The following is a 27397-nucleotide window of genomic DNA, read 5'->3' on the forward strand; positions in this document are numbered from 1 at the left end:
AAATACAGAAATATGCCGCCATTTTCCAATATGGCGGCCGTAGCACAGCTTCAATTTTAGGGGACTTTTAGTATGTTCAAAAGGAAGGTACACCCAACATCTGTACCAAATTCCCCGGTTGTGCTAATTTTTTTTAGGTTTATGGAATTTTTATCTTATTTTTACTGCACTATATAGGGTGTAGAGATATGTTAGATGACTGCAGTAACCTGAGATAAATCTCCTCATACATAGTTCTCTATAGACGGGAAAATAAAACAACCAAGCTGTCAAGTAAGTTTGTATTTTAAAATAGTTTACCTTGCATTATATATACAAGAGAATAATACTAGGTAACGAAAATGTCATGGCAATGTACTGTTGATAAGTATTGTCTAAATAAATTGTAAATCGGCGAATTAAGACCATTGAGCATAATAATACTTTGAAAACAATTCAATTATAATAGTGAAAACAACACTGGTAATTTATCAAAATCCAAACTTAAATCAAGAGAAAAATATGGAATGTGACTAGTTACAGGTTAGTTCATGATAACTTATAAAACTAAAAATGCCCTAGTTGCTTATTTTAATTTGTACATAATTATACCCTGACAACTGTTAAATACTTGAATAATTGAAGCCATGGTGTGATTCAGATATATAAAAGATTCTTCCCAAAATAAAACAGTTAGGTTAAACATTCAACAAACCTAGACTAGTGTGATAAATTCCAAATTCAGCTTTAGTTCAAGTTAATAATAATGCCTAATAACTTAGATTTTTCACATTATAATAGTAAACAACCATTTTCATCACACTGTATTTCAGTAGGCAAACAATTACAAGCTAAAAAATAAAATAAAAAGCTTTTGATAACGATAAAACTTGCAGCAAGCAGTAAAAAATGTGCACAATGTTATAGAAACATATCATGGATATTGATTTTATGTATTGTAGTTTAATTGTTATTTATTCGACACCTTGATACTATTATAATTGTCTTAAATCTATCATTCATTAAAATATTTACGACCAGTTTTTGTACTGTAGATTATTTTAATTATTGAATAGATAGTACAAATTGGCTTGAGGTAAATAATGTCTCTACTTATATACCATAATAATTGTTTCAATTAACCCTCCAGTACACACGCCGCAGACTCAAGAGTCTGTACATTTGAAAAAGCACCCTGAAATAAGTGAATCTGCAAGCGTGCCATCTACCTTCTCCCACTACCTTTCCAAGTACAATGGCAATGTTTTGACAATCTTAGCGTTAGTTGGCTCTTAGAGGGTGTAAAGCTAGGCTCGTCATGTTTCAAGAGGATGAAGAACAGGGCCAGCGATTGACTGATTCAACAGGACAATTTAAATTTGTAATTATTTTGAAATTTATCTATATCTATTAACATATATTTAAATTATTTGAAATTTTGATGCTATATGAACTTTATTAGGTACATAAAAGAGTGTTTCTAGTAAGAAGTAAGACGTGGGATTCCAGTCCGAGCGCGTGTACTGGTGTTACTATTAGCCGCGCCTGTACTGGGGGGTTAAACGTTTGTACACTTTAATTATATATTTAGAATGGTTCAGGAAAAAAATGTAGATTTCACAATGGATGATTAATTTCAATAATAAATTATAAAAAAGAATAGTTGCGTTACTTTGGTGTGGTTAGTGAGAAAAAATGTATTTTATTCACAAGTACACTGCAAGCTCCAAATCTGAAGAATGCAGTTTTAGGTCAAACATGAAATAAGTAACATTTAAAAATTATTTTTTTTTTTATAATTTAAAATCTTTAATTTAAACCTGAATTCCAATTCATAACTTTTCCAAAATAATCCCACCATTGATAAATCTTTCAACAAATAAAATTTCATTATTATTTAAGGCAAATAAACTGCCACAAAACTAGATCATATTTTTAAATGAAAGTTATAACATCATAAATTGAATAGTTCATTTACATTAGTTATAAACAATTAGGCTTCTTCTGGTAACATAAACATATTAGAAATTAGAATATAAGAGATCACATAAACTGTACAACAATAATCAGTATATGTATTATAAAAAGTAGCAAATATTATATAAAGTTATTGATTATAATCACACCTAATCTACACAAATATAAAATGTGTACAAAAACCAAGGTCTTTGTCTTTTACAGAGGTAAGATAATATCATGGGAAGGATGGTCCCAAAATGTTTGCGAGCTCGCCATATTCAGAATATTGATTAGTAGTGAATGTAGGGTAATTGACAATTTCATTATCAGTCCAAAATTTTAAATTGCAATTTAACTAGATTTTTGAGCTAATAACTCTTTAACAGTCTTCAACTGCAGAGAAAAATAAAAATAAACATTTTAATTAAAAACGTGAATCTTGTGAGAGAAATACATAGATTAAAAAAATCTATTGTCATGTTTTAGCTCTTTCTTGTTCCTTTATAAAAAAATAAATACATTATACAAAATTAGTTTAGGATTGTAAAAGGATTACGTTTAGGATTGTGTTTAGTTACGTAGAAGGATAGAAGTTTTTCATAACTTATTTGTGGGTAAAATATACAAATGGATGATAGAAGATTTCCTTATTAATCCTTGTACAGGTAGTTACAGCTAAGCTACTTGGGTCTGGCGCGCCTCGGTGTGACAGTGTAGGCGGGGTGGGTGGAAGCTAGGCAATGATCTTTCTGCAAACATTCCTCTGCTGACCAGGGCCGGTTTAACCCATACGCGAACTACGCGGCCGCATACGGCGCCACGAAAAAGTGGCGCCAATGGAACAATTTTTTTTACGTGAACAACGTCATTTTGTTTATTTTCGCTCAGAGTCCAAGTATACCACAATAAAGGCATTTATTCTGTTTGTACCAACAGCACTTGAAAAATGTGTATATTTGTACAGCACTACAACTCAAGGACTCGATGCCATTTGCAGTTTCGATTTATAGTGAGCTGACGCTTGGCAGCGTACGGCGCGGCGCCGGTGGGTTTCATTTCACGACTCACTCATACTAACTAGAGATAAGCAAGCGCGCAGCGCCACTGGTCACAACAAGAAACTTTCCCCTCCCTTCTTTCTCTTATCCTAGAGCAGAGCATTACGTTGTAGTTGTACTGCACTCTTTTAGTTTTATACGTATCGGTATCGTATTGGCGTTGTTTTGATGATTCATGATTGTTGATAAGTGAATGATTACGAGTGTTTTAAGTTTAATCTATAATTAGCGCATTAAATAAGAAGAAAGTATAAACTGAATAAATGAGTAAAACATTTTGCGAGCCGATACTAAGAAAACAATGGCAGAAACAAAGAAAACGTCTGGCACTTATTATAGAAATCGTAAGGCGAATTTGGAACAGGAAGATAAAAAACAAGCCAAATCAATGTGTAGGTAGATTTTTGTTGAAATCATCTGGTGGCGAGTCCAGTAAGCCCAAAGAAGTCACGATAGAAGACGGCAATGACGTAGGTATTTATTTATGTATTTCCCAAGGAAAGATTAAAACAAGCAGCTGATCACAAACGGCAAAAATTACGTCATTGCCGTCTTCTATAGTGACGTCATGCTTGACGAACATGACGGCCTGTTTTTTTAGGGTGGCCTTGGTTTTGCTAAAGTTTATATGATGAGTAAAAGTGTAAAAATGTTAAATTTCTGCGAATAATAAACAATCTTATATTGCAAGTATTCTTCTAACTTAAACTTCTAAAAAAATTGTTCCCTATAGTATTGGGGAATATTTACAAATACGGTTAAGTTGTGTTAATGGTCGGGGGGGGGGGGGGGGGTGGTGGGGGGAATCCTAATTGGCGCTGATTCGGGTGTTCGCTTAACTCTGAAAAATTCCTAGAACCGGCCCTGCTGCTGACTCACAGGGTTGGTGCCTCAAAACGATGACTAACATTATACTACACTAATAGGAGATGGAAAACCAAGGTGAATTCCTAAACACTCTTTTTATTAGTAAGTCGTCAGCTTTGCTAGCATCACAGTGGTTTTTGAATGTGTGTTTTTATAGTGTAAAGAATATTGTTTGTAATTAAAAATGGGTAAGCTTAAATTGATTAATAATTTGCATTGCAGAAATTTTATAAAAGTGAAAGTGTTCAACATACTAACTTTTAACTAATGTAGACATCATTAATAGCATTCCGAGCTTTTCATCCATTCCAGCGCCTTCACGCGGGACAGTTGATGCTACCCGCATGACTGCAGACAATGTTTTTGACATATGCTAGTAGAGAATTTCTATCGATCGGTCAAGTGCAAGCTTAGCTCGAACTACCTGTACATTGCTACTTGTAACTAAATTTTAAAAATATTTAAGGTTATGTTGCTATATGGAATTCAAAACACCATTATGTTGTTTTTGTACCCATACGTTTTATTTCATTGGCGAGCTGCTTATCAGAGTGGCCATCTTACTTGCTGAGTTTCTCTTTGAGCCACTCATCCGTTAGTTCGTCCAACTCACGAACCTCGTAAACTCTGGTCAAGTCTGCTTCTTTCTGCAGCGCGAGCTTAGTTCCGGCATACATCACTTGCAAGTCTCGCTGACTATCTACAAAACAAGAATTACAATTTTATATATTGTTTACTATTACCTTTGGTTATGGATGAACCTTGATATTCCATCGTCAAAAAAAATTTGTAGCCATTCCCAGTTTTAGAATAGAAAAATTATCCTAGTAGAATAGAGCCACTGACAAGGTGCCGAGGGAAATAGCTGATTTTTGTTGATCACGGCAACATTTTAACTAAGCACTGATACGACAACTTATTGTACACAACAATATTTTTATACTAAAAAAATAACACAAACTAAGGGGGGGAAATTATGTTTAAGCATTGTTTTAGACTATTGTACAATCTGTGAGTGGCTCAATCAGCTGATCTGGGTTGACATTATTTTCAATAAGAATTTGGCTACAGCTGGTTCAAACAGATGGGACCTCTACTTCAATAAAAGCCACTAATATACAGTGTTTTTTTTTGTTTTTTTTTTACTTTTAAGCTTCAAACAACCATAAAACCTTGATTTTCTTATTCTATCAAATAACAATCAAAGTCTAGGAAATAATTCCAAGTTTTGGTGCATATGATAAGAAGTTTCCATTAGGTACTTCAATGTGCTTTCTATTATTTGCACGCAAATAATCAAGTCTAAATTCCAGTTTGGACCAAACATGACCTCAAATAAGACAATTTATTCCAGCAAACGCTCTCTTGATTTGTTCTCTGATTTCTTTTTTGGTGTTCATTTAATTGGCATAGACACAATCCTTGACAAAGCTCCGCACAAAAAAGTCACACAGGGTAATATCTGGTGACCTAGGAAGACAAGTGGCCCATAACGGCCAATCCAACGGTTTGGGAATAACCTATCCAGACAATCTCAGACAAAGTCTCTCCAGTGCGGAGGAGCACTGTTCTGTTGAAAAATCATTCTTTTGTAATCCTTCTAGTTACGGAAAAGCAACATTCTTCAACATATCAATGGAAACGTTTCTATTCATTGATGATGTTTCCAAACACGGGGCGTGTTTAGTCCAAACTGGAATTTAGACTTAATTGTTTGCGAGCAAATAATGAAAAACATATTGAAGTTGAGAAAACTTCTTTTAATGTACAAAAACTTGAAACAATTTCCCAGACTTTGATTGTTATTTCATAGCTTTAAGTGGAGAAATAAAGGTTTTATGGTTGTTTGAAGTTGTGTAGTTTATTTTTATTTTTTTATAAACACCCTGTAGTAGGCTGTTATCAATTAATTACATTAACAAATTAGATGTTTCAATTTAAACACATGTAAATACAAGATAATCATTACAAAGTGTATGCTACAATTAGATCTCAGTAATCCAGCAATCCAGAAGGTTCAATAATTTCAAATCTGTCTAATTAGGGCTATACACAGAATAAGCCAAGCAGACATTTTCAGCAGAGACAATTGGCTTGAGGTCAGGCATACTCGACATATAATGGTGTCGGTGTCACAGCCAATGGACTAAATACCAATCAATGGCTTCGATGCTCTAAACAAGCAGTATTTCTTTACCTTATGTAGTGTTGTTTGGTTAAAATAACGTCACAAGAGTTTACCTTAAAAGCGCATAACAGTTATTTTTTGTATCTGTTAATCTCTGAACCGCCCGTAATACCTAATCGTAATCATGAGCAATAATATCACAAATCCTCTAGGTACAGAAATGCCACAAATCGGATCTTGGTTCTCCTGTTGTTACTGTTTTTGTCTGCTTTGTTACCTCACAATTGCAGTTACATTTTAAAATACCCCCGCCGCAGCAAACCTGCAGACTAAGCAAATTTCAACTTATCTGATTACAATTTTACTAAAATATTTCCATAAATAAGACATATTTATTCCCAATTTAAATAACATTAGATTTAATGAGTGTTTAGGTTTGCTACTACGGGGAAGGTAAAAAGTGTTTTTTGACCATATGTCAATAGTATAGGATGAAATAAATAAATTTGCCAAATTTTATCAATATATATCCATAAACAAGTAAACTACAACAGTTCTCCATTCATTTTCTCCACAAGAATAACTTTGGAATTTTCAATTACACTATTTTTTTATTTTCTCTGTGACCGTTAGGCATACAACAGCGCTTCAATATACTAAATTATTTCTTTTTTTAAGCTCTACAAAACGGTTTGAAAAGAAATTCCAAATTTTTTTGTTTTTAGGGTCAAAAATGGGAAAACCCAATTTTTACCCCATAAAACCCCTGATCCCATGGTTCGATTATGCTGGTTCGCGAACTCGTTCAAATAAACGTAGACACGTTTGTACCAAATTTCATCAAAATTGGATCATTTTTTCTTGAGTTATCGCGCTAACGGACATGTATATATATATATATATGAATTTGAACGGATGGTGTTTTTTGGCCTCTAGGGACCTCAAAACAAAAAATTAAATCGGTCCCCGGTCCAGGTCTTACAATGCGTACTACGGTAATAGCCTATTCCCTGTATGGGAAATTCGCTAAAATCAGGTTAAGGGCTTTCTTCAGGTTAAGGGCTTTGGATAATCTTCCAAGCAATTTGGTTTTAAAAATTCCTCATCACGTCAAAATCTCTTCTGCACTAATTAGGTTTAAAGCATGCTAAGTTAGGATAGTTTAATTTTATTTTAATAAAATATGTTTGTAATATGAAAATTTGAAGTCACTGACCTATTCTAACCTGACCCAACTAATAAAAATTGACTTTCTAATGTAACCTAAAATTAATAATAAATTTAATCATTTAAAATAGGGGTGTTTTGAAAGCGCAAGATCGGCGGGTTTGTTCAAAAGTAACGGAAATAGTTACCCAATAATCTCGTGATGGTTGTGAAATCTCCCAAACATTACATCAAAGGTAACAGGAGCTGTTATTCCGCATTTTAGAATACAGACGTTTGTATATCAACTGAATGTTGTAGGCTTTTTATTGGAATGTTATAATTACCTTGGGGAGTGATGTATATGAAAGAGAGAGGGTAGGAGATTCGGCCATCACTGTGTTCCATTTTGTTGCTGTAGACAACGTATCGTGGCTGGTGACCAGGTAGAATGTCTCTCAGGTCGTCCAAACAAGTGTCCTGATTCAGAAAGTTTATTTTGTAAATTTGAAGAACAGTGATTAAATGAAATGAAATAAAATTGTCTCTATTCTTTGTGTGCAAGTTAGAACATGAATAGTGTGAATACAACTTGTTGCAGTAATTTTTAAACACTTATGGAGCTTCACTACAATAGGCTTTTGATATTACAAGCAATACAACTCTCATAATGCACTTCATATAATAACTGTTATCTTTCAATTAAAGTATGGGATCAAAGATTCCTAAAAATAGTCATGTGGAAATATCCACAGCCTTTAGTGATTATAGGCTTAAAACACTTTTGGATGAGTAGCATGATACTAATTGAGCTTAATTTTATCTTGTTGGAACTAATTCAAGTCTTCAAAAATGTAGGCCTATTAACTTATGTTTTTAGCAGTACATCACACTAACATATTGAAAAAAAACTGGGCAACATGAAAACAAAACCCTAAATAATAATTACCTCCACCATAGAGTCAATGCAAATCTTCTGTTTCTCTCGATCGACTTTCACTGCAACAATTAGATAAGTTAGTTTACCAGATGAGTGTTCAATTGTGATAACAATAAAACATATGTATTTAGTACTGTATTTTGGTGGGGTTGCTAGCCCATTGGTAACCGCTCTTGGGGCTTTAAATAAATGATCCTGACTAATGAAACCGCTGATCTTAGTCAGTAACAAAGCTACACAGGTCATCACACACCATTCTACACTCATCCTTCACTCATATATGGGTTAAAATACGCACCTAGGTGGCGTCCCCATCTCAACAATTGATAATTGATAATTGACTTGGGAGGGATGGGTTCAATTCCAGGCACACCACCACTACACTTTAATGGGTTTGGGCAGCTTTCTCTTAAAAGTGTTTACACTACAATTTTGACTCAATTAAAAATACTGTCATAGGAAAAAAGAAAGAAGTGCCTACGTAAAAACAATGATAATTTCATAATATTTCAAAATCTAAATAGGCTACATGGTCAAATAATATAGCATTCATCTGTGAACATTCTTAGAAAAACTTATTCATGTATGAACCCTCTATAGACACAATATTTTGCCATATCTTAATTTTAATCTAAATTAGGACTGGTTTCATTGGGATAATAAAAAATTTGCACAATAGGTAGGATTTTTACTGAAATTCAGAGTCTTTGAAAGAAAATAGGACGAGTCATACCTATAGCTTTTACTATTTCGATCACAGAACACGTCTGCATCAATTTCGCGATCGGAAAATCTACGCTTTTGCCGCGATTGCGGCGTTCAATCATCATTTTCCGCGACCACGGGAGACAATGATGGTGTAAACCCGACCGTGGGATATAATATACAGTAGAACCTCTTAAATCCGAACCCCTGTAATCCGAACACCACATTGCTGTACTCTATACACAGAAGAGTAGTTCTTCATTGGATACTGTATTTATTGGTATACACGCCTTAATTGTTTCTATTGTAATGTACAGTAATGTTTATTCCCTATGTTTACTATTGTATTAAGTAAAGACTGTATTTTAATTTATAAAGCATTTTTCACTTTTCCCTAGCAATTTTTATGTAAATCAACAATATGTTCTGTAATCCGAACTATTCAATAGTCCGAACTATCCTCGGTCCCAATTAGTTCGGATTAAAGAGCAAGAGGTTCTATAGTACTGTATGATGCATTACTTTTGGTAAAATAAGTCTATTGTGAGGTTCATCCAACACTTCTTCATTAGGCTAAGCTAGACATATACAGTAGAACTCCAAAATTGTCGAATCTCCAACTATCCAAATCACCAATCATCCGAATTTCTTACAGAAATAATTTTAAAATTTAAAACCACAGTAACTTAATAAGAATTGTAATTAACAACGTAATAGTTCACTAACAACTTAGGTAACAATCTATCTATATCCATACTAATACATACAAATGAGATTGTGTACGTTTGTATGTCTGTCTGTTACTTAGGCAGGGTGCACACTGGAGAAACCCGTTTCAGGAAACTGGTTTCATCAAATTGGTTTCAAGGAAACCATTTCTGTAACAAATGCACACAGAAGAAACGGGATTCCATCAGTTTCGTGATATTAATTCGGATGACGATGATGTGACTATATTGGTGGTGGCTAAAGAAAACGAAAAGAAGGAAGTATTGGGTTGACCCGTTGATTAGGGATGGTCAACACAGTACTTACATTGTAGCTCGTTAATTATGCAGTGATCCTGTCAAATGTTTTAATTTTTTTGAATGCCAAAGCCTCTTTTTGAACGTTTGCTGGAATTACTTAGCCCACTAATAACAAAGAAAGGCACCAACCGGAGGTTAGCTCTGAGTGCTGAGGACAAATAACAATACACTGAGGTAGTCAATAAAACCAATAGAAACGTGAAACTGAAGCCTATACGAAATCTGTTTTTTGGATTTCATGTAAACCAGTTGCAAGAAACAGATGAAATTACAGTTTCATGCAACGCAGTGTGCACTGCCCTGTGTTAAACTAATCCATCTGTTGCGAGCAACTAAAGTTTCTCGTTTCATGAAATCGGTTTCTTGAAACGGATTTCTCCAGTGTGCACCCTGCCTTAATCACGCAAGAAACACTGAACCAATTAAAATAAAATTAAGAAATAATGAATTAGGGGGTTAAGAAAGGGTTAACATATAGGCCTATTCCTGTTATTATATTTCCCTTGAGCTACGCCCCATGGGCTTCCAAAGTTTCAATGTTTACATTTTGGAAGAATGTAAATAGACAAAAATATTAAATGAAGTCAGATGTAAATACTACTAGTAGTACGCTTATTCTGCACGTAACAGGATGAGTGAACATGAGCGCAATAATGAAAGAGTTTACCCACACCTAGCACACTTACCGGTGTCACTGGTGTACACAATAATGTTATTTGTATGGGCAAATCGACCCATGAGTCGGGGCAAATAATGGTGAGTCGGTGACTCAAGTCGGTAGCGTCACGCGAACTTCCGGCCCAAGGCAGCGATGTCGTGAGTTCGGATCCTGGTCACTGCCACTAAATTTTATCAGTACAATTCACCTTTGTACTGTACCGGCTCACCAATTGCTTTGCTGTAAACGATCCACGCACGGGCGAGGTTAAAAGAGGCTGGACCAACCTCTTAAAAAAACCAAATCTCAGTCAACAACAATCCTAACTTCTCGTCCATTAATTAACCAAAGTCATTGGTAATATACGTAACTTTTTTTCTGTTTCCCTCTCTTCTCATAGCATTTTATTATTGCAGATACGTTAATCTAACTGTCACAAAGAGTTCCCACACTCTGGACTGTTCACCTTGACTACTTCCTTTACCACTTCCTACGTCGTGGACCTGTTTCCCTCTCTTCTCATAGCATTTTATTATTGCAGATACATTAATCTAACTGTCACAAAGGGTTCCCACACTCCGGACTCCTCGCCTCGACTACTCCCTTCACCACTTCCTACGTCGTGGACCTGTTTCCCTCCCTTCCCATAGCATTTTTAGAATTGCAGATACTGTACATTATTCTAATTATCAAAAAGGGTTTCTACACTCCGGAATGCTCGCCTCAACTATTTCCTTCACCACTTCCTACGTCGTAGACCTGTTTCCCTCCCTTCCTATAGCATTTTAGAATTTCAAATAGATTAATTTAACTTTCACAAAGGGTTCCCACACTCCGGACTGTTCACCTTGACTACATCCTTCACCCCTTCCTACGTCGTGGACCTATTTCCCTCCCTTCCTACAGCATTTTAGAATTTCAAATAGATTAATTTAACTTTCACAAAGGGTTCCCACACTCCGGACTCCTCGCCTCGACTACTCCCTTCACCACTTCCTACGTCGTGGACCTGTTTCCCTCCCTTCCCATAGCATTTTAGAATTGCAGTTACATTAATCTAACTATCACAAAGGGTTTTTACACTCCAGAATGCTCGCCTCGACTACTTCCATTACCACTTCCTACGTCGTGGACCTGTTTCCCTCCCTTCCAATAGCATTTTAGTATTGCAGGTATATTAATCTAACTGTCAAAAGGGTTTCTACACTCCGGACTGCTCGCCTCGACTACTTCCATTACCACTTCCTACATCGTGGACCTGTTTCCCTCCCTTCCTATAGCATTTTAGTATTGCAGGTATATTAATCTAACTGTCACAAAGGGTTTCTACACTCCGGACTGCTCGCCTTGACTACTTCCATCACCGCTTCCTACGTCGTGGACCTGTTTCCTTCTCTTCCTATAGCATTTTAGTATTGCAGGTATATTAATCTAACTGTCACAAAGGGTTTCTACACTCCGGACTGCTCGCTTTGACTACTTCCTTTACCGCTTCCTACGTCGTGGACCTGTTTCCCTCCCTTCCTATAGCATTTCATTATAGCAGATACATTAATCTAACTGCCACAAAGGGTTCCCACACTCCGGAATGCTCGCCTTGACAACTTCCTTCACTACTTCCTAAGTGTCGTGAACCTGTTTCCCTCCCTTCCCATAGCATTTTTAGAATTGCAGATACATTATTCTAATTGTCACAAAGGCTTCCGACACTCCGGACTGCTCACATTGACTACTTCCTTCACCACTTCCTACGTCGTGGACCTGTTTCCCTCCCTTCCTATATCATTTTAGTATTGCAGGTATATTAAACTAACTGTCACAAAGGGTTTCTACTCTCCGGACTGCTCGCCTTGACTACTTCCATCACCGCTTCCTTCGTCGTGGACCTGTTTCCCTCCCTTCCCATAGCATTTTCGAATTGCATTTACACTGATCTAACTGTCACAAAGGGTTTCTACACTCCAGAATGCTCACCTCGACTACTTCCATTACCACTTCCAACGTCGTGGACCTGTTTCCCTCCCTTCCTATAGCATTTTAGTATTGCATGTATATTAATCTAACTGTCACAAAGGGTTTCTACACTCCGGACTGCTCGCCTTGACTACTTCCATCACCGCTTCCTACGTCATGGACCTGTTTCCCTCCCTTCCCATAGCATTTTAGAATTGCAGTTACACTAATCTAACTGCCACAAAGGGTTTCTACACTCCAGAATGCTCGCCTCGACTACTTCCATTACCACTTCCTACGTCGTGGACCTGTTTCCCTCCCTTCCTATAGCATTTTAGTATTGCAGGTATATTAATCTAACTGTCACAAAGGGTTTCTACACTCCGGACTGCTCGCCTTGACTACTTCCATCACCGCTTCCGACGTCGTGGGCCTGTTTCCTTCCCTTCCTATAGCATTTTAGTATTGCAGGTATATTAATCTAACTGTCACAAAGGGTTTCTACACTCCGGACTGCTCGCCTTGACTACTTCCATCACCGCTTCCGACGTCGTGGGCCTGTTTCCCTCCCTTCCCATAGCATTTTTAGAATTGCAGATACATTATTCTAATTGTCACAAAGGCTTCCCACACTCCGGACTGCTCACTTTGTTTTAATACTGAACATAAACGGTATATAACTGCCGACTAATATTGTTAAGTTCAATTTATTATTATGAAAGTTGTGAGATTTAATTAGCTTAAATAACATTATTCTGAAAGCTGTGAAATTATAATGATATATATTCATAGACGCCAAACTGTTTACTCCATGAATGAAAGAGCTTAGAGTAAAAGTCGTTCTCTCTGTCTCAAGTAGACAACAAAATTGTTGGTCGCAAAACGTAAACAAATAAAAAGAAGAAGAAGGTAGCTCCTAATGTTATTCTTATGGGACAAATTTAAAAATGTTTTTTAAGTATTTTATAATTACTACTGAGCGGAATCATCTAGAATTTTAATGGTGTCTTTACACTGGTGTCATAACTATTTGTGCAAAATTTGAACGCTATAAGTGCAACGGTTCTTGAGTTTTAGGTGCGAACACACACACACACACACACACACACATACTCCAGCGGACAACTTTTCTCCGACTCCGCTATACACGATACATAGATTCGTTCACTTCGTTCACTCATCTATAATTTGACAGTTCAATCAGCAGAGGTTAAGAGGTACAGGTTCTGCTCCCAAGATTCAAAAGTGTTAAGCTTGTGAGAAAAGTTTAGTTTAAATATTTATGAAAATATGCTTATTTTCATGGAAACAGAAGGATCATTACAATGTATAGACTTACTTGACTTATTTCCTGTCACTCCTTGGCGGAGCATAGGGCCTCTACGAAACAGCGCCAACGGACATGATTAGCAGCCAATGCCTTAACTTCTCTCCAGCTCTTACCCGCCTCTCTGATTTCGGCTTCAATTGTTCTTCTCCATGTTTTTCTCGGTCTTCCTCTCCTCCTCTGTCCCTGGGGATTCCAGCTTAAGGCCTGTTTTTCTACGGCGTCTTGATCTTTGCGCAGAGTGTGTCCTATCCATTGCCATTTCCGTTTTTTAATTTGTATATCTATGGGATCCTCTTTGGCGGCTGTCCACAAATCTTTATTAGAGATTACTTCTGGCCAATAGATTCTTAAGATTCTTCTTAAGCACCGGTTCACGAATACCTGTAGCTTGTTTGTGATTGCTAGAGAGACTTTCCACGTTTCACATCCATAAAGTAAAACTGACTTTACGTTGGTGTTAAATATTCTTAACTTTGTTCTGGTTGATACTTCCCTAGCTCTCCAAACTGGGTATAGTTGAACAAATGCAGCATTTGCCTTCTTGATTCGGGCCACTACATCATCATCTGCCCCTCCATTTTTTGTCAACACACTCCCCTAAATATGTAAAAGAATCCACTTCCTCTATCTCTTCTCCAGCCATTTTAAACATATTGTTATTTACTGGATTGATCCTCATTGATTTTGTCTTTTGGACATTGACTTTCAACCCTGTAGCTTTCTCTTCTTTTTCAAGATCTGCAAGTTTTCCTTCCATATCTTTGAATTTGTGGGCTAAGAAACAGATGTCATCTGCAAATGCAAGTTCTTCAAGCTTCTGCTGTAGACCCCAGGAAATACCCTTTGCTTCTCTCCTACTTATGTTCCTCAACACCTGGTCCAACACAACCAGGAAGAGGGTTGGTGACAAGACACAACCTTGCCTCACCCCTAGCTTTACCTCTATCGGGTTGCTTAAATGTCCATTGTGTATAATTTTACAACTGTAGTTCTTGTACATTTCTTTGATTAGGTTAATTATTTTTCCAGGGATTCCTAATCTTGTCAATCCTCTCCAGATTTGGTCCCTTTTAATAGAGTCGAAGGCTTTCATAAAGTCTATAAAAACCAGATATATACCAACACTGTATTCATTCATTTGTTCGATTATTATTCTCATTGTGTTGATCTGGTCAATGTATAGCAACAATTATAATGTAATGATTTGGAATCATTTTGATATTGTAGCTTTTTGTTTACAAATTTGAACTGGTTAAAAACATGTTTGGATCAGGATTTTTATAGGTTTTAAAAACTCATACAGAGATATATGTACTGGTACAGTTTAAAAATTTAACTGACTCAATGTTTACACTTTCTTTTGTGTTTTAATTCAATTTACAAACTAAATTTCAACTATACCTACTTTTATTCTGTCCAGAGGTCATCAAAGCTACTACCTATAAGCTACTACTTATATTTTCTTCTATTAATTAATTACTTTACATTTGCTTTTTTTACATTTACAGAAACCTCCTTATTAGTTGTGTTTACAACACTGCTTAAATATGACCATGGAGAAAATCACAAAACTAAGCTGCACGCAATCACATAAAACATACTACCATAACCCAGAATGCCAACCGCATGGTAAAAAGCGTTAACTACTTTGAGAGAGCTTTGCCTGTCAATTCGTAGGCAGCGCCACCAGCGTTTACGATGCTGGTGGCGCTGCCTACGAATTGACAGGCAAAGCTCTCTCAAAGTACATAGTGTAGTAGTTTCTGTGACGCAATTCACTTTTGTTTCTAAAATCAATTATCTGTAACGTAACTATGTTTCTTTACTCAATGTTTTAAATTAAGATGTAAATTAATGCAAACGCATACACGTTTTGAACTATGGAACGAGTTAAAATATTAACTGTTATGTATTATGTTGTTGATTTATATTTAAATTGGTTAAATCTGTGCCCTGATTAACAATAGGTTATACAAGTTTTCCATTACTTTATTTTTGCTTATTATTGTGATATATACACACTGATCTGCAGGTAAAGATTGAACTTTGAAAAAATCTCAGTAGCTGTGGTCAAATCAATATAATCAGTTTTTTTTTCTTTGCTACAGTGCCTTATGTTGTGCGATTATTTTTCCTTATTTACTTTATATGTAAGTTTTTCAACGACATCAATATTTAAGTAAGCTTATCATTTGAAAATTGAATCGTATGGGTACATTATTTCCATACATGCATCAGCGCCTCATATACTCATACATTTGTACTAGGTAGCCTTATAAGTTAGCATAGCCTTAAAGAAAAGAGTTTCAATTGAGCTATATGTTCCTGAAACCAAAGGGGAATGTGTAACTATATTATACCACAGAATTAACACGTTCGCTACTGTAATAGTACGAAATTTTTCATTCAAATGGACTAGCGACGCACATATGCGACGGCTAGTTTCCACCCATAGACTGCCGTCGCATATATGCGACGGCTAGTCACATTACAATAGACTGCCGTCGCATATTTGCGTCGGGGTTCTAATGTTATTAAAATGCTTATATCTTTGTAACGGTCTATTTGAAGGCACTGAATTCCCTGCAGTGGTCTACAGAGATGTCTGACGCACAACTGCGTCGCTTGGTCTGTGGATATGATGATTGGTTACGTCATATGATAGTTTAAAAAAAAGGTCTTTACTTTTCTTCATCCCTGTGCAGTATGTATGCTACATTATCCTATATGTAGCTTTTATATTTGTTCAGTTATAAACTGTTCTTGAATAATCTGTATTTTGTACTTACTTTCACCTCAAAACACAAACAAAAATTAACTGTCGCATATATATGCGTCGTTTGGTCTATTTCAAAAAAATTATGATAATTTTCACTATTGTCTTCGCTGTAGACTGGGCGTCGCAAATATGCGACATTACAAAAGGTTATAAAAAATACAAAAAAACAAGAATAAATTATTTACAAACACGATTTTAGCATATTACAATGTACATAATCACTGTTTTACAGGTTTTCGCCCGTGGTCTGTGTGTACTGTTAACCAAGTGACAGCCGGTCTATGTGTAAGATTCATAATGTATACCTCAGTCTGTGACAATGAATACACAAACTATAAAGAAAAACAGGTCCTATGGACAATATTCTAACAGTATTTTCAAATTTGGCGCGCGAAATATCTGTAGTTCTGCACTAAACCACCACTCAGCGCTGTAGTCAAGTTTAGCACGCGGTAATGTGCGAGAGAGAGCGACATACATTGTTTTCGCCCCCTCTCTCTTTCTCTCATGGCCTGGCCCACAGGGGACGAAAACAGTGTATGTCGCTCCCTCTCGCACTTCACCGCGTGCTAAACTTGACTACAGCGCTGAGTGGTGGTTCAGTGCAGAACTACAGATATTTCGCGCGCCAAATTTGAAAATACTGTTAGAATATTGTCCATAGGACCTGTTCTTCTTTATAGTTTGTGTATTCATTGGCGACGCTCAGTAGCGAACGTGTTAAAGATCAAATTTTTCGCTTCAGTGTCCTCTCCGTTGCGAAGCATGGGTACAGCAGCAAGTTCTTATTAAAAAAACAGTGGTTTATAAATTTTTCTGTAAGCAATTTGGAAAATTTGTGTTTTGGAAAGTTGGAGATTGGACAACTGGAGTTCTACTGTATTATGTCTAGTTTAGCCGACAGAAGGGAAGTTATATGAACCTCACAATAGACTTATTTTACCCAACAACTTATTATTTAAGAAGTAATATAATTAGCCTTAACTTAGTAGCCTAGTTATATACTTACAAATTAAAGCTGCATTGTTGTTATGTTTGCGGAATCTGAACTGTCTCAGAGCATCTTTCACATCATCTTCAATGTCACACACTTTCATAGACTGAAACGAAAAACTCTACTAGTATAGGGTGATTCAGTAAGTTTAGTTAAGAGGTGGTTCCAATTTAAAAACTAAATAACATTGATCGTAGTTGACTTTTTCATTCCATTGCTGTGAAATTTGAAATAAGTTACTGTTATCACACCAGAATCGCAGTGGAGTAACAGAAGGAGGGAGGGGCGCAAGCTGAGGGGGCCCTTGAACCACTGAGCGGGAAACGGCGAGCAGAGAAGCCCGTGAGACAAGTGGGGCCGAAAAATTGGAGTTCATTCTTATTTAAATGTATTATCAATTATTCAATAATTGTATTGAACAAGTAATAACATTAATGTTATTAATAATATGTTGTTATCGTTTAATTTTGTTAGGCCTCTTCAGTAATAACAAACTAAGGTAACAAATTTAACGTTTTAAGACGTGGGTCATTGATTATTATGCAATCTTACTTTCGTCACCGGGAAATATTTTACTTCTCTGTGATTTAGTGCACTGCTTATGTCGTCTGCAAACATTCTGAAACATTAAGTTACCTGGAGCCTGAAGTCATGAACGTTGGCTGGGGCTTTTAATCTATAATATTAAAACGAAACAGTGTTTTTTTTATTTCACGATTCTGAATCAACCACTCGACGGATTTTCATGATTTTTGACTTGAAAGAAAGATAATTTTGAAAACTAGGGAATGTCGAAGCCATAATATTAGTTTAGGGTCCCAGTTTTTTAGAAATTAAGTTTTAATTTTTAAAAGTTCTAGCAGCCGACGCTAAGATTCTAAACTAGCTTTTGGCATAAAATAATTTGCTTAACATAACAGCTGTAAACATTCAGCTTTTGTGTCACAAATTCAGCATATGGATAAAAATGTAAAGACATACTTAGGGTTGACTTATTTATACTATGTGTAATGCTAATCATTGATACGTTCAATTCTTCTGTAAGAGGATGACAGATTAATTAAATATACATAGTAAAATACTAGGATGTTCAAATTATTTTTTAAAGCAATCTTTGTAATCTTCGATTTGTTTTAGAGCAATATAATTTGTTATAACAGCTGGTTAAATAAAAACTATAGAACTGTGAAGTTATTTTATTTACTCTTATTTTGTCATTGATTATAGGAAATAAGTAAGATTAGTAGAGATGATTAGACCACAGTTTAAAATAGTTTAGACCAAAATTAATTAAACCACAGAACGACAGAACAAATCAAGGCTCTGAACACGAGTCTTAATAAAAAACGATAAATGCAAATTATTTTACTGCTCCACTTTTCAAGGAAAGATTAGAAAAATAACAATGTTTACATGTTTTAATTCTTCATGGTAGCTTTCTGTTTACAATTAATGTTTGTCTGCTTTAACTTTGTTAGGAATAGGCCCGGAAATATTGATGTCATAAAAAGAAGATCAAGAATAATCAGGAATCACGATTTTAAATTACCACCACAACCTCAGCCTCAGCCTTATACAAAGATAAACAGATGGATGACATAGATTGAACACAACGGCAACATTGACCTAGGATACTGCAATTAGACAAACCATCCTTTTATGAAATCGTGTTCAGTTGTGGTTACGTTTGGGGGTGCCTATATTAGCGCCCCCAAACGTGAAAATATCACTTTTATTTCAACTATGAATATATTGTAGTTTAAAAGAACTAATATGGAAAATTACGATGTACATTTATTCAATGAGGGTGGGTAATTACATAGACTAACCAACACAAGTAGACTTCTCATCCCATTGTAAATTTTGAAGCACGTTTATCGTGTCTAGTTCATGTACGTGACACAAAGGTGCTAGTGTCGATGAAACTTTGTTTCCATTATTTTAGGGTTAATTTCTTGATTTGTGCTTTACTGTTTGGTTATATAACTAGGGGACAAGTTATTGTTTATGATTAGATCGTATAATTTGGTTGAACGAGGTTTTAAATGGCTGTAATAACGGGAAACAAATTGTAAACAAAACACGACCTCTACATAAACCGTACATGAACTAACAATAAAATTGTCTTCAGCTGTTCCATAAGGATGAGAAATCTACTAAGGGAGTATGTTTTATCTATGGTAATTATCAAGGATAGAACTGATAACGGTATGGATAATAAACATTGACAATTACGTCATTATATAGCTTTACTAGCGTGTTTACTTTTTATATTCCTGCTACATGTGACCAGTTCTTTTTTCAAATGAATGTCATTTGAACCAAACAGCTGTTTCAAAACAAACTACTATTGTTTTTACTTTTCTTTGTTTACACTTATTTATTTAGCAATTAATGCAGTGAAATTGATATTAAGGATAGGTGGGACGATTAGTTTTGATGTTAGGACACCAAAGTTAAATTATGTGTACTATGAATTTTATTGGATACTATCGTTTTATTTTAGGTCGTTTCTATTCAGACCTACTGGAAATTGTGTATAGTAGTTGTATTGTGGTGATAATAATTATGGAAGAAGCAGGTATGCTATGGAAGGTGGTATCGTTGACTAGGTCTATACACTTCTCAATTGATTATTACTCTCTATACTGTAGGCTACTTATAATCAGTGTGTGTCTGTGCGAATCGGCTGCAAATCTCACTCAACGCTTTTCACATCGTAAAAATTGCAGAATTGCTGTTTTATTGTAAAATTATCGGATTTAAAATGCATATTGTATAGGCCTATGATGGAATAAAAACATATTTGGTCACACAACATTTGTTTACGAGAGAATTTTTCACATTAAAACTGCAAGAAACTTTGTCTTCATATGTGTAAATTAGCTGATCTGAATTGTGCACGGTTTTAACTGACTACTGAATTCCCGTACGTAGGACGGGCTAACACCTCGTATTGTATTATTTTACACTAGAGATCCCGTGCGGCTCAATGAGCCGCATAGTATGAAACATAACGCCAAAGAAAAGTTTATGCTTAAATTTGAGTAATTGTAGCTACTTAGAGTTGTTGAAACACTTGTTAGAAACTAATTTTAAATATCTCTGTTTGCGTCTTCAAGGCTCATCTAGCCTACATTATTTCTGCTCTCAATTTTAATTAATAACTTCCAATGAATGCTAATCGATCTGCTTCAATTCGAGTTAACATGTTGCAACAAAGTTTTTTTCCAGCATTGAGAATTGAAGAAAACTGTTGCCTTAGGCCTACTGATGACCTGTGTTTAGTAATTTAAGTTGGGTGATTTTATTTCTTTGATTTGAGACACGACCCCCTAATCAAACAAATTTTATTCGTGGAGAACCCTGAAAAGTGAGGTGATATCAACCATTTCATGTGCTCCTTTTTTGCCAACTGGACTGTCATAATCTGCTGTGAATAGGCTAAAGCAGCAACACCATTGAAAGTTGGTTAACATATTTTAACGTTTTGTCTGTCAGTCTCACGTTTTTCAGTGGAGTTTCTCTAAATACCTGTCCCAACGTTTTGAAAGTATGGATTCATTTGTCGAAATAGGTTGGATAACCCTTGTAGCTATACGATTTGGATAGCAATTTTAGTATTCTCTTTTTGAACAGCGTATATTATTTGCCTTTCCTAAATCATAAAAATAAACTTGACCCTAACAACTTGATCGTTGAATACATAAACACTAATTCCTTCACTTATGTTTGGTCTAATATTGCCACTAAAACTTTCAATAACAAATGAGTTGTTGAAACTTCTTATTCTTGACTTGAAATGTCTGGATTGTGTTGGTAAATTCAGTCAATAAACCTTGTATAAGTTTTTCCGAGGAACTGGCAACATAACCTAGAAGTAAACAATCCATTTGCGTTTTTTCTTAATTGAAGTGGCGCGAGTAATACAAAAGTTTACAATAACAACATAAGGTCCGCCAAGATTTGGTTTAATCTTACTACTTGAACTAATCATAGTCAAAGCATTAATATAGTTTATACTAAATGATTTGAAATATCTTGTTTTGTCAGTGTCAGAAGTAAACATTTCTTGCATATTCATTTGATCTGACATTAGGCAAGTTTACTTTACCACTGTGACAACACTATGCGCTTCGTATATTTTTTCACTTCCAAAGTGAGTTGCATAGCAGATCGTTGTATAGCAGAACTGGCAAATATTATTCATATCACCAAGTGAATGTGTATCTGGATGGGTGTCTGTTAGACCAGACCTCTGTATTTCTACTCTCCTCATACACATAAGATATCTATTAATAGTCATTGAATAGTCATTTATTCAGTCTTTAAACAATACATTATTGTAATTGACATCGTCATTATTATTGTAAAAAGATATAAGATGCAATACTTATAATTAATAAAATTTGACATGAAAATTCCAAAATATAGGCTGCCCTTAGTTTAACATTTAACAGGTTTAAAATAATTTAAAAAAAAATAGGCAAACTTAACAAACTTAAATTATGAATAATAGTGGGTCTTTCTTAAAAAGGCTAATGGTTATCACAGGTGTAACAATGAATAACATAGAGGGACAAAATTTCTCCTAATTGTCTCCTACTCACGTTTTCAATATTTCTTCTTTGAACTTGGGGTATTTTCTGTTCTTCCTACAAACTGATTACCGGTTTAACTTGGTCTTAACCTACTCAATATTACAAACATTAATATTTACTCCCAAAAAGCTAAAGAGTTTCTTTTTATAAACAGCTGTTTTTTGTTTTTAAATTTGTTCTATGTATTTCTTATGGGGAAAATCCAACCTTTGAGAGGGTCTCACGCCCTTAAGAGTAGGAATTTCAAAATTCTAAAACCTTATTGCAAAACTACATGTTGAGACGAATCTTTTGACACCTTAAACGTTGAAATTGGTCCCCAAATAAGGGAGGAGTTGCGTTAACAAAAAACGGCTTCACGTATTATATATATAGATAGATAGATTTTATTTTTGCCCTAATATTGATTGTATTTTGTTAAATACAATATATTGCTATCCTACTGAACTGTGTTTGTTAGCCTATATCTAATTTTACCTCACAATTAACCAATACTATAGACATAATGTTTTTAATGTTAACGCTTGATATCCATACAAAGATAAAACAAAAAATGCAATAGGGTAGGTTATTGAAGCCTGTGATCAAAGTATGTCAATCTTTTAAATTACCGTAAAACGGGGTGACTTGAGCCCACTTTTGAACTTTGCTTGTTCATTAAAGTAAACCCATTAAGTATTTTTTTATAAATCTTTTACAGTAGAACCCCTCATATCCGGCCTTGGTTTTACCGGTCCTCTGTTTATCCGGCCCCGTCCAAGGTGCCAATATCAAAATTTTTTTCTCACACCTTACAGACGTTTAGATACAAGCACTAGTCTTTGTGACTGCTTAAGTCATAAAATAAATTGTTCTCATTATTTATCTGTTTGTTTATACATTTATTAGCTGAGTCACTATACTCAGTTGAGCTAGTAGGCCTAACCTCTGATCAGTTGGCTGATTATTTCCAAAGTGGGTTTAGTACAGTACAGTACGAGTACATTAATTTTTTATTTCACAAAATGGTTAAGAATGTTGAGTAGAAATGCAAGTACCATTTAAGTCCTAATGATCTTAAAGTACAATTTATTGTCATTTTTACCTCCGTTTAATATGTTTTGTTACGGTACCTGGACATAATATTTGTAGCCTACATTCATTACTTACAATAATGACTTTAACCTACAAATAGGTATTTTTTTCATTTTTATAGACATGTTTATTTTTCTAAAAATGATCCCAGAACAGAATTAAATGATACTTTTGATTGCATATATTGATTAGGCCTACCTATTATTATTAGGTATGAATTGTCATTTTCATTGTAGGTTGGTTTATCCGGCCAAATCGTTATCCGGCCAGGGGCTTGGTCCCGTGGTGGCCGGATATGAGGGGTTCTACTGTACAGTAAACTTAGTCTTGGTCTATTCTACAAATGTGTGGAATAAGATTTTTTTAAAGTTAGTGTAACTATAAAAAAAAAAATAAAATATGGGTGGGCTCAAGTCACCTCGTTGGTCGGGGTGACTTGAACCCAGCTGATATATTTCAATGCTATTCTAATGCACTAGACCCACTGCACTGACCCATGAGGTGACTTGAACCCACATATATAGCTGACTATTTTGGTATTTTTTTTAGATTAAAAATTCCTGTTTTTTTAGGTTTAATGACGGTAAGTGTAAAACAAAACACAAAGTTTTCGTCGAAACTGTAATAAATTTATAAAAAACTTACAGAAACATTTAAACAAATTTTACTTACCAAATATTGAAGATCTGAATATCGTTAAAAAGTCCACCAGCAATTTTTGAAAATATAAAAAAGTAATTTTTTCTGTAAATGAAATGTTGCCAATATCTCGTTCTAGTTAATCCGAACCGATTCGTCACTCCGATATAGAAAACTTCACAATAGACATTTTGACAGTCAATAATAGACTAACTAAATGTAAAAATAACAAATTGTTTTTTATCTACACACTATTTACACTAGTAAAAGCACTTGTTCTACTTTAAGTATTTGTCCATTAACCGCCACTTTTCCACTTCTGGAACGGCAAAAGATCCTCTGGCGGTAATGGGTGTGGGGGCTGCTATTTTTCCTTTAACTTCTAACTTTTTTTAACATTCTAATTTTTTCTAACTTGAAAAAATTCAACAGATATTATTTATTACAATAAAAGTGTCTTATTTCATTACTAAACAAACGTTACCACTTAAACACAGGTGGGCTCAAGTCACCCCAAAATCTGCCAAACTTGGTCATGATAAGGTAAACCCAGGTCATACTGACTTAAACCATTACATAATCAAACATGCTTCAACATGTTTGTGTTGTCAAGGAAATAATGAAATGGGGAAAAATAGTTTTATTTTCATTTAAGTGCAAATACCCATTGTGCCGATAACCTTTTTTCAACGTAATGAAATTCAGATTCGGACGTGTTAACATTATTATTTTTTATAATTATTAAAATGGACAGTTAATATAATTGGAATTGTTTGTGGTGAAAGCTAATTAGGTAACCTTCAAATTGATATATAAAACCTTTTGATAAATCATTTAGGTTTTCTGAAACGAAAATTCAAAACTTTTTCTTGCGTTTTGGGCTCAAGTCACCCCACTGGGCTCAAGTCACCCCGTTTTACGGTAACTAACTTTTAGTGTATGAGTTAATTATATATAACCAAATATTAAACTATCCTAATAAATAAATACTTTAATACATTACTTTGAAATGGTGACCATACAAATGTAGGCCTAGGTATTTTATGGCAAGTATGAATGGAGGTGAGTGTAGGATGAGTGTCGCGATCTTTAGTCTTGTTAGTGACTAAGGCTGACATATTCTTTAGACACAGCTGTTAATTAATAGCCAATGGCAACTAAGGGGCCTACAGTTTATAGTGGAATCCGGACCATATTTTTGCCTTGTAATTACTGAATTAGTCTAATTATCAGGATAATGGATAACATGTGTGATAAATTTAATGCAAAACCTCCTTGATATAAACATTCTGATATGGATGAAAAAATAAGGTATTTTTATTTTACTTCAAAACTGTTTACAAATACTGTTACAGTATTGATTAATGATGTAGTGATGTAGCTTTTTCATCAAACCAAAACTAAAATACTTAACACCACCCTTTTATGGAACATAGTCCTTAATTTATTTACTACTCTACAATATTTATGATTAAGTTAATCTGATCATTAATTGTATCGGTGGTAAAAAAATAACTCATGAGAGGGGGGCCCAAAAAATAAGTTTGCAGGGGGGCCTGTAAAAATCTGTCACGCCACTGCAGAATCCAGTTGGACTGTTTTGCTTAAACCATCTAAGTTACTGGTAGTAGCCTAGGACAAACCCCAAAGGAAATAATCCAGTGGTGGCTAGTTCTATGATATCACTGATAAACAAAACCAGAGATTAACTTAAACGTTTGAAAATCTTTGTGTGCAACGTGCAACAAGCTTAACACTGTTTCAGAAATATTTGCCAGATTGGACACTTGTTGTAAAGTAGGTAGGCCCTAATTACAAATAGGGCCTCATTATAGCCTCATATACAAACACTATTAGGAGGATGAGGCTGGACATTGTGAAAAGATTATAGAAAAAAGCTAGACTTTATATTAAAGCTTGTTTAACCATTGATGAGATAGTGCCAAATAACCATATAGAAGAATATAACACATAGGTTAAATGAAGTTCTTAAGGGCTACACAAGATCAAGAAGTTTGTAAATAGTTAAGAAAGGAGGGTTTGAGGGGCTTTCGTAAAGTCAAAGGTCTGCTCAAGTGCTCAAGAGGGAGAGTAGCAAAAGCAAGACTTATGATATTTTTCCAACATGTTTTAGCCTTTGACAGCTCAACTTGAGTCATTAAACAATATTTATTTATTACTTACCATTTTAATGCAATAGTCTTAAAAGTGTCCAAAAGCGTATAAAAAACAAAGAATTAGTTGTATGATTATTCAATCATACATAGAAACACTGGCTATAAACTGGCAATCTAATTAGTTTGAATTGAAGTTTGGATGAGGTGTCACTCGCTACACTACTCAATTCAATATGTTGATGTTCACTGTTCAAATTCGCAAAAGTCTAGTGTAATCGTAATGCTTCAAGATGTTTGTTCTTGTTGTTAATGACTCAACTCAACCAACCCAATGACACTAGTGACAGTTTGAGTCTGTCTGACAGACAGCGATTTTCTTCCAGGCCCAGTTCCATTGAAAACCTTTCTACCTTTTCACACAGTACCTGTGATGAATTTCTTTTATACGTTGATCACTGGTTATAGTCTTATCATATTCATTGATTATGTAACTTATCTTTGGTGTCATCCCAGTTTCAAGAACTTTGATTAATGTTAGTTACATTCTTTTATTGCTCCCATGCTCCGTTCTTCCTTGAGCCAGTACTAGTTTGTATTTGTAGCAAACGCGCATGGGAAGGGTGGAAAACCACGGCCACCTTTAACTACAGGCCGCGGCCTGTTAGAATTGGCAACGTCGCCAGTGGTGTTGTTTAGTGACAGACGTCCCATAAGATAACATGGAAGACAGTTGACATCAGCTCATTAATTCACACTTTATTGATTTAAATTTAAATTAATGAATATTGCAAATAAAACATACAGAATTTAAAACCGAAAAAATATGAATTAAAATCTATATCTGTACTTTTTTAAGTGAGTCAATGTTGTCATAGTCCAGTAACCGATCTTTCGTAAATACACAATAGTTATTTGTGCAACTAGTGAGAAAAGTGAGCAATTGACTCACTCGAGAGAAATCCTTACTCACGAGCCGTAGGCGAGTGAGGAATGGTTTCTCGAGTGAGGCAATTGTACTTTGAACTCGAGTTGCACATTATACTTTTCCTACATTTTCCATAAAACAAATAAATTTGTGAAGAAACATAACCTATTTTTACACAGAAGTGAACTTTTAATATAACATTTAATGTGAAGTGACAAATACAACAGTACAACAGCTGACCAGCTGATTTACAGCCAGTGCTGCCAACGTATTTCGCGAGCATACGACGTTGCCTGCATGTTACGCGCTCACTATTTCGTGCCTTCACGTTGCAAATCTGGAGTGAGACAAAGTAATTAGAGTGAGACAATGTTAACATTGTCTCACTGATGAGCGAATTGGCCACTTTGCTTGCTCAAATCAGTGAGGAAACATGTACATTGTTAGGTAACTGTAGGAAAATACCATTTCAGCTGCTTCCAAACAAAACAGCTGTTACAACACCACTTGCGACGTT

At 35.1% G+C, this 27397-nt stretch overlaps 1 protein-coding gene across 1 annotated transcript; it reads right to left on the minus strand.

Annotated features, from left to right (window-relative positions):
* Positions 1-266: 266 nt before the first annotated feature.
* On the minus strand, positions 267-26281 carry LOC128986333 (glia maturation factor beta). The gene is made up of 5 exons (XM_054406657.1): positions 26023-26281; positions 17540-17630; positions 8087-8136; positions 7485-7617; positions 267-4563 (listed from the first exon to the last, which is right to left on the minus strand). Exons 1-5 carry the CDS (start codon positions 26023-26025, stop codon positions 4424-4426), a joined length of 417 nt encoding a protein of 138 aa, XP_054262632.1. The 5' UTR covers positions 26026-26281; the 3' UTR covers positions 267-4423.
* Between the last annotated feature and the right edge of the window lie 1116 nt (positions 26282-27397).

Source organism: Macrosteles quadrilineatus, unplaced genomic scaffold, assembly GCF_028750875.1.
Source record: "Macrosteles quadrilineatus isolate MER2022 unplaced genomic scaffold, UCM_ALF_1.0 Scaffold_2__2_contigs__length_208266976, whole genome shotgun sequence".
Classification (NCBI taxonomy): Eukaryota; Metazoa; Arthropoda; class Insecta; order Hemiptera; family Cicadellidae; genus Macrosteles; species Macrosteles quadrilineatus.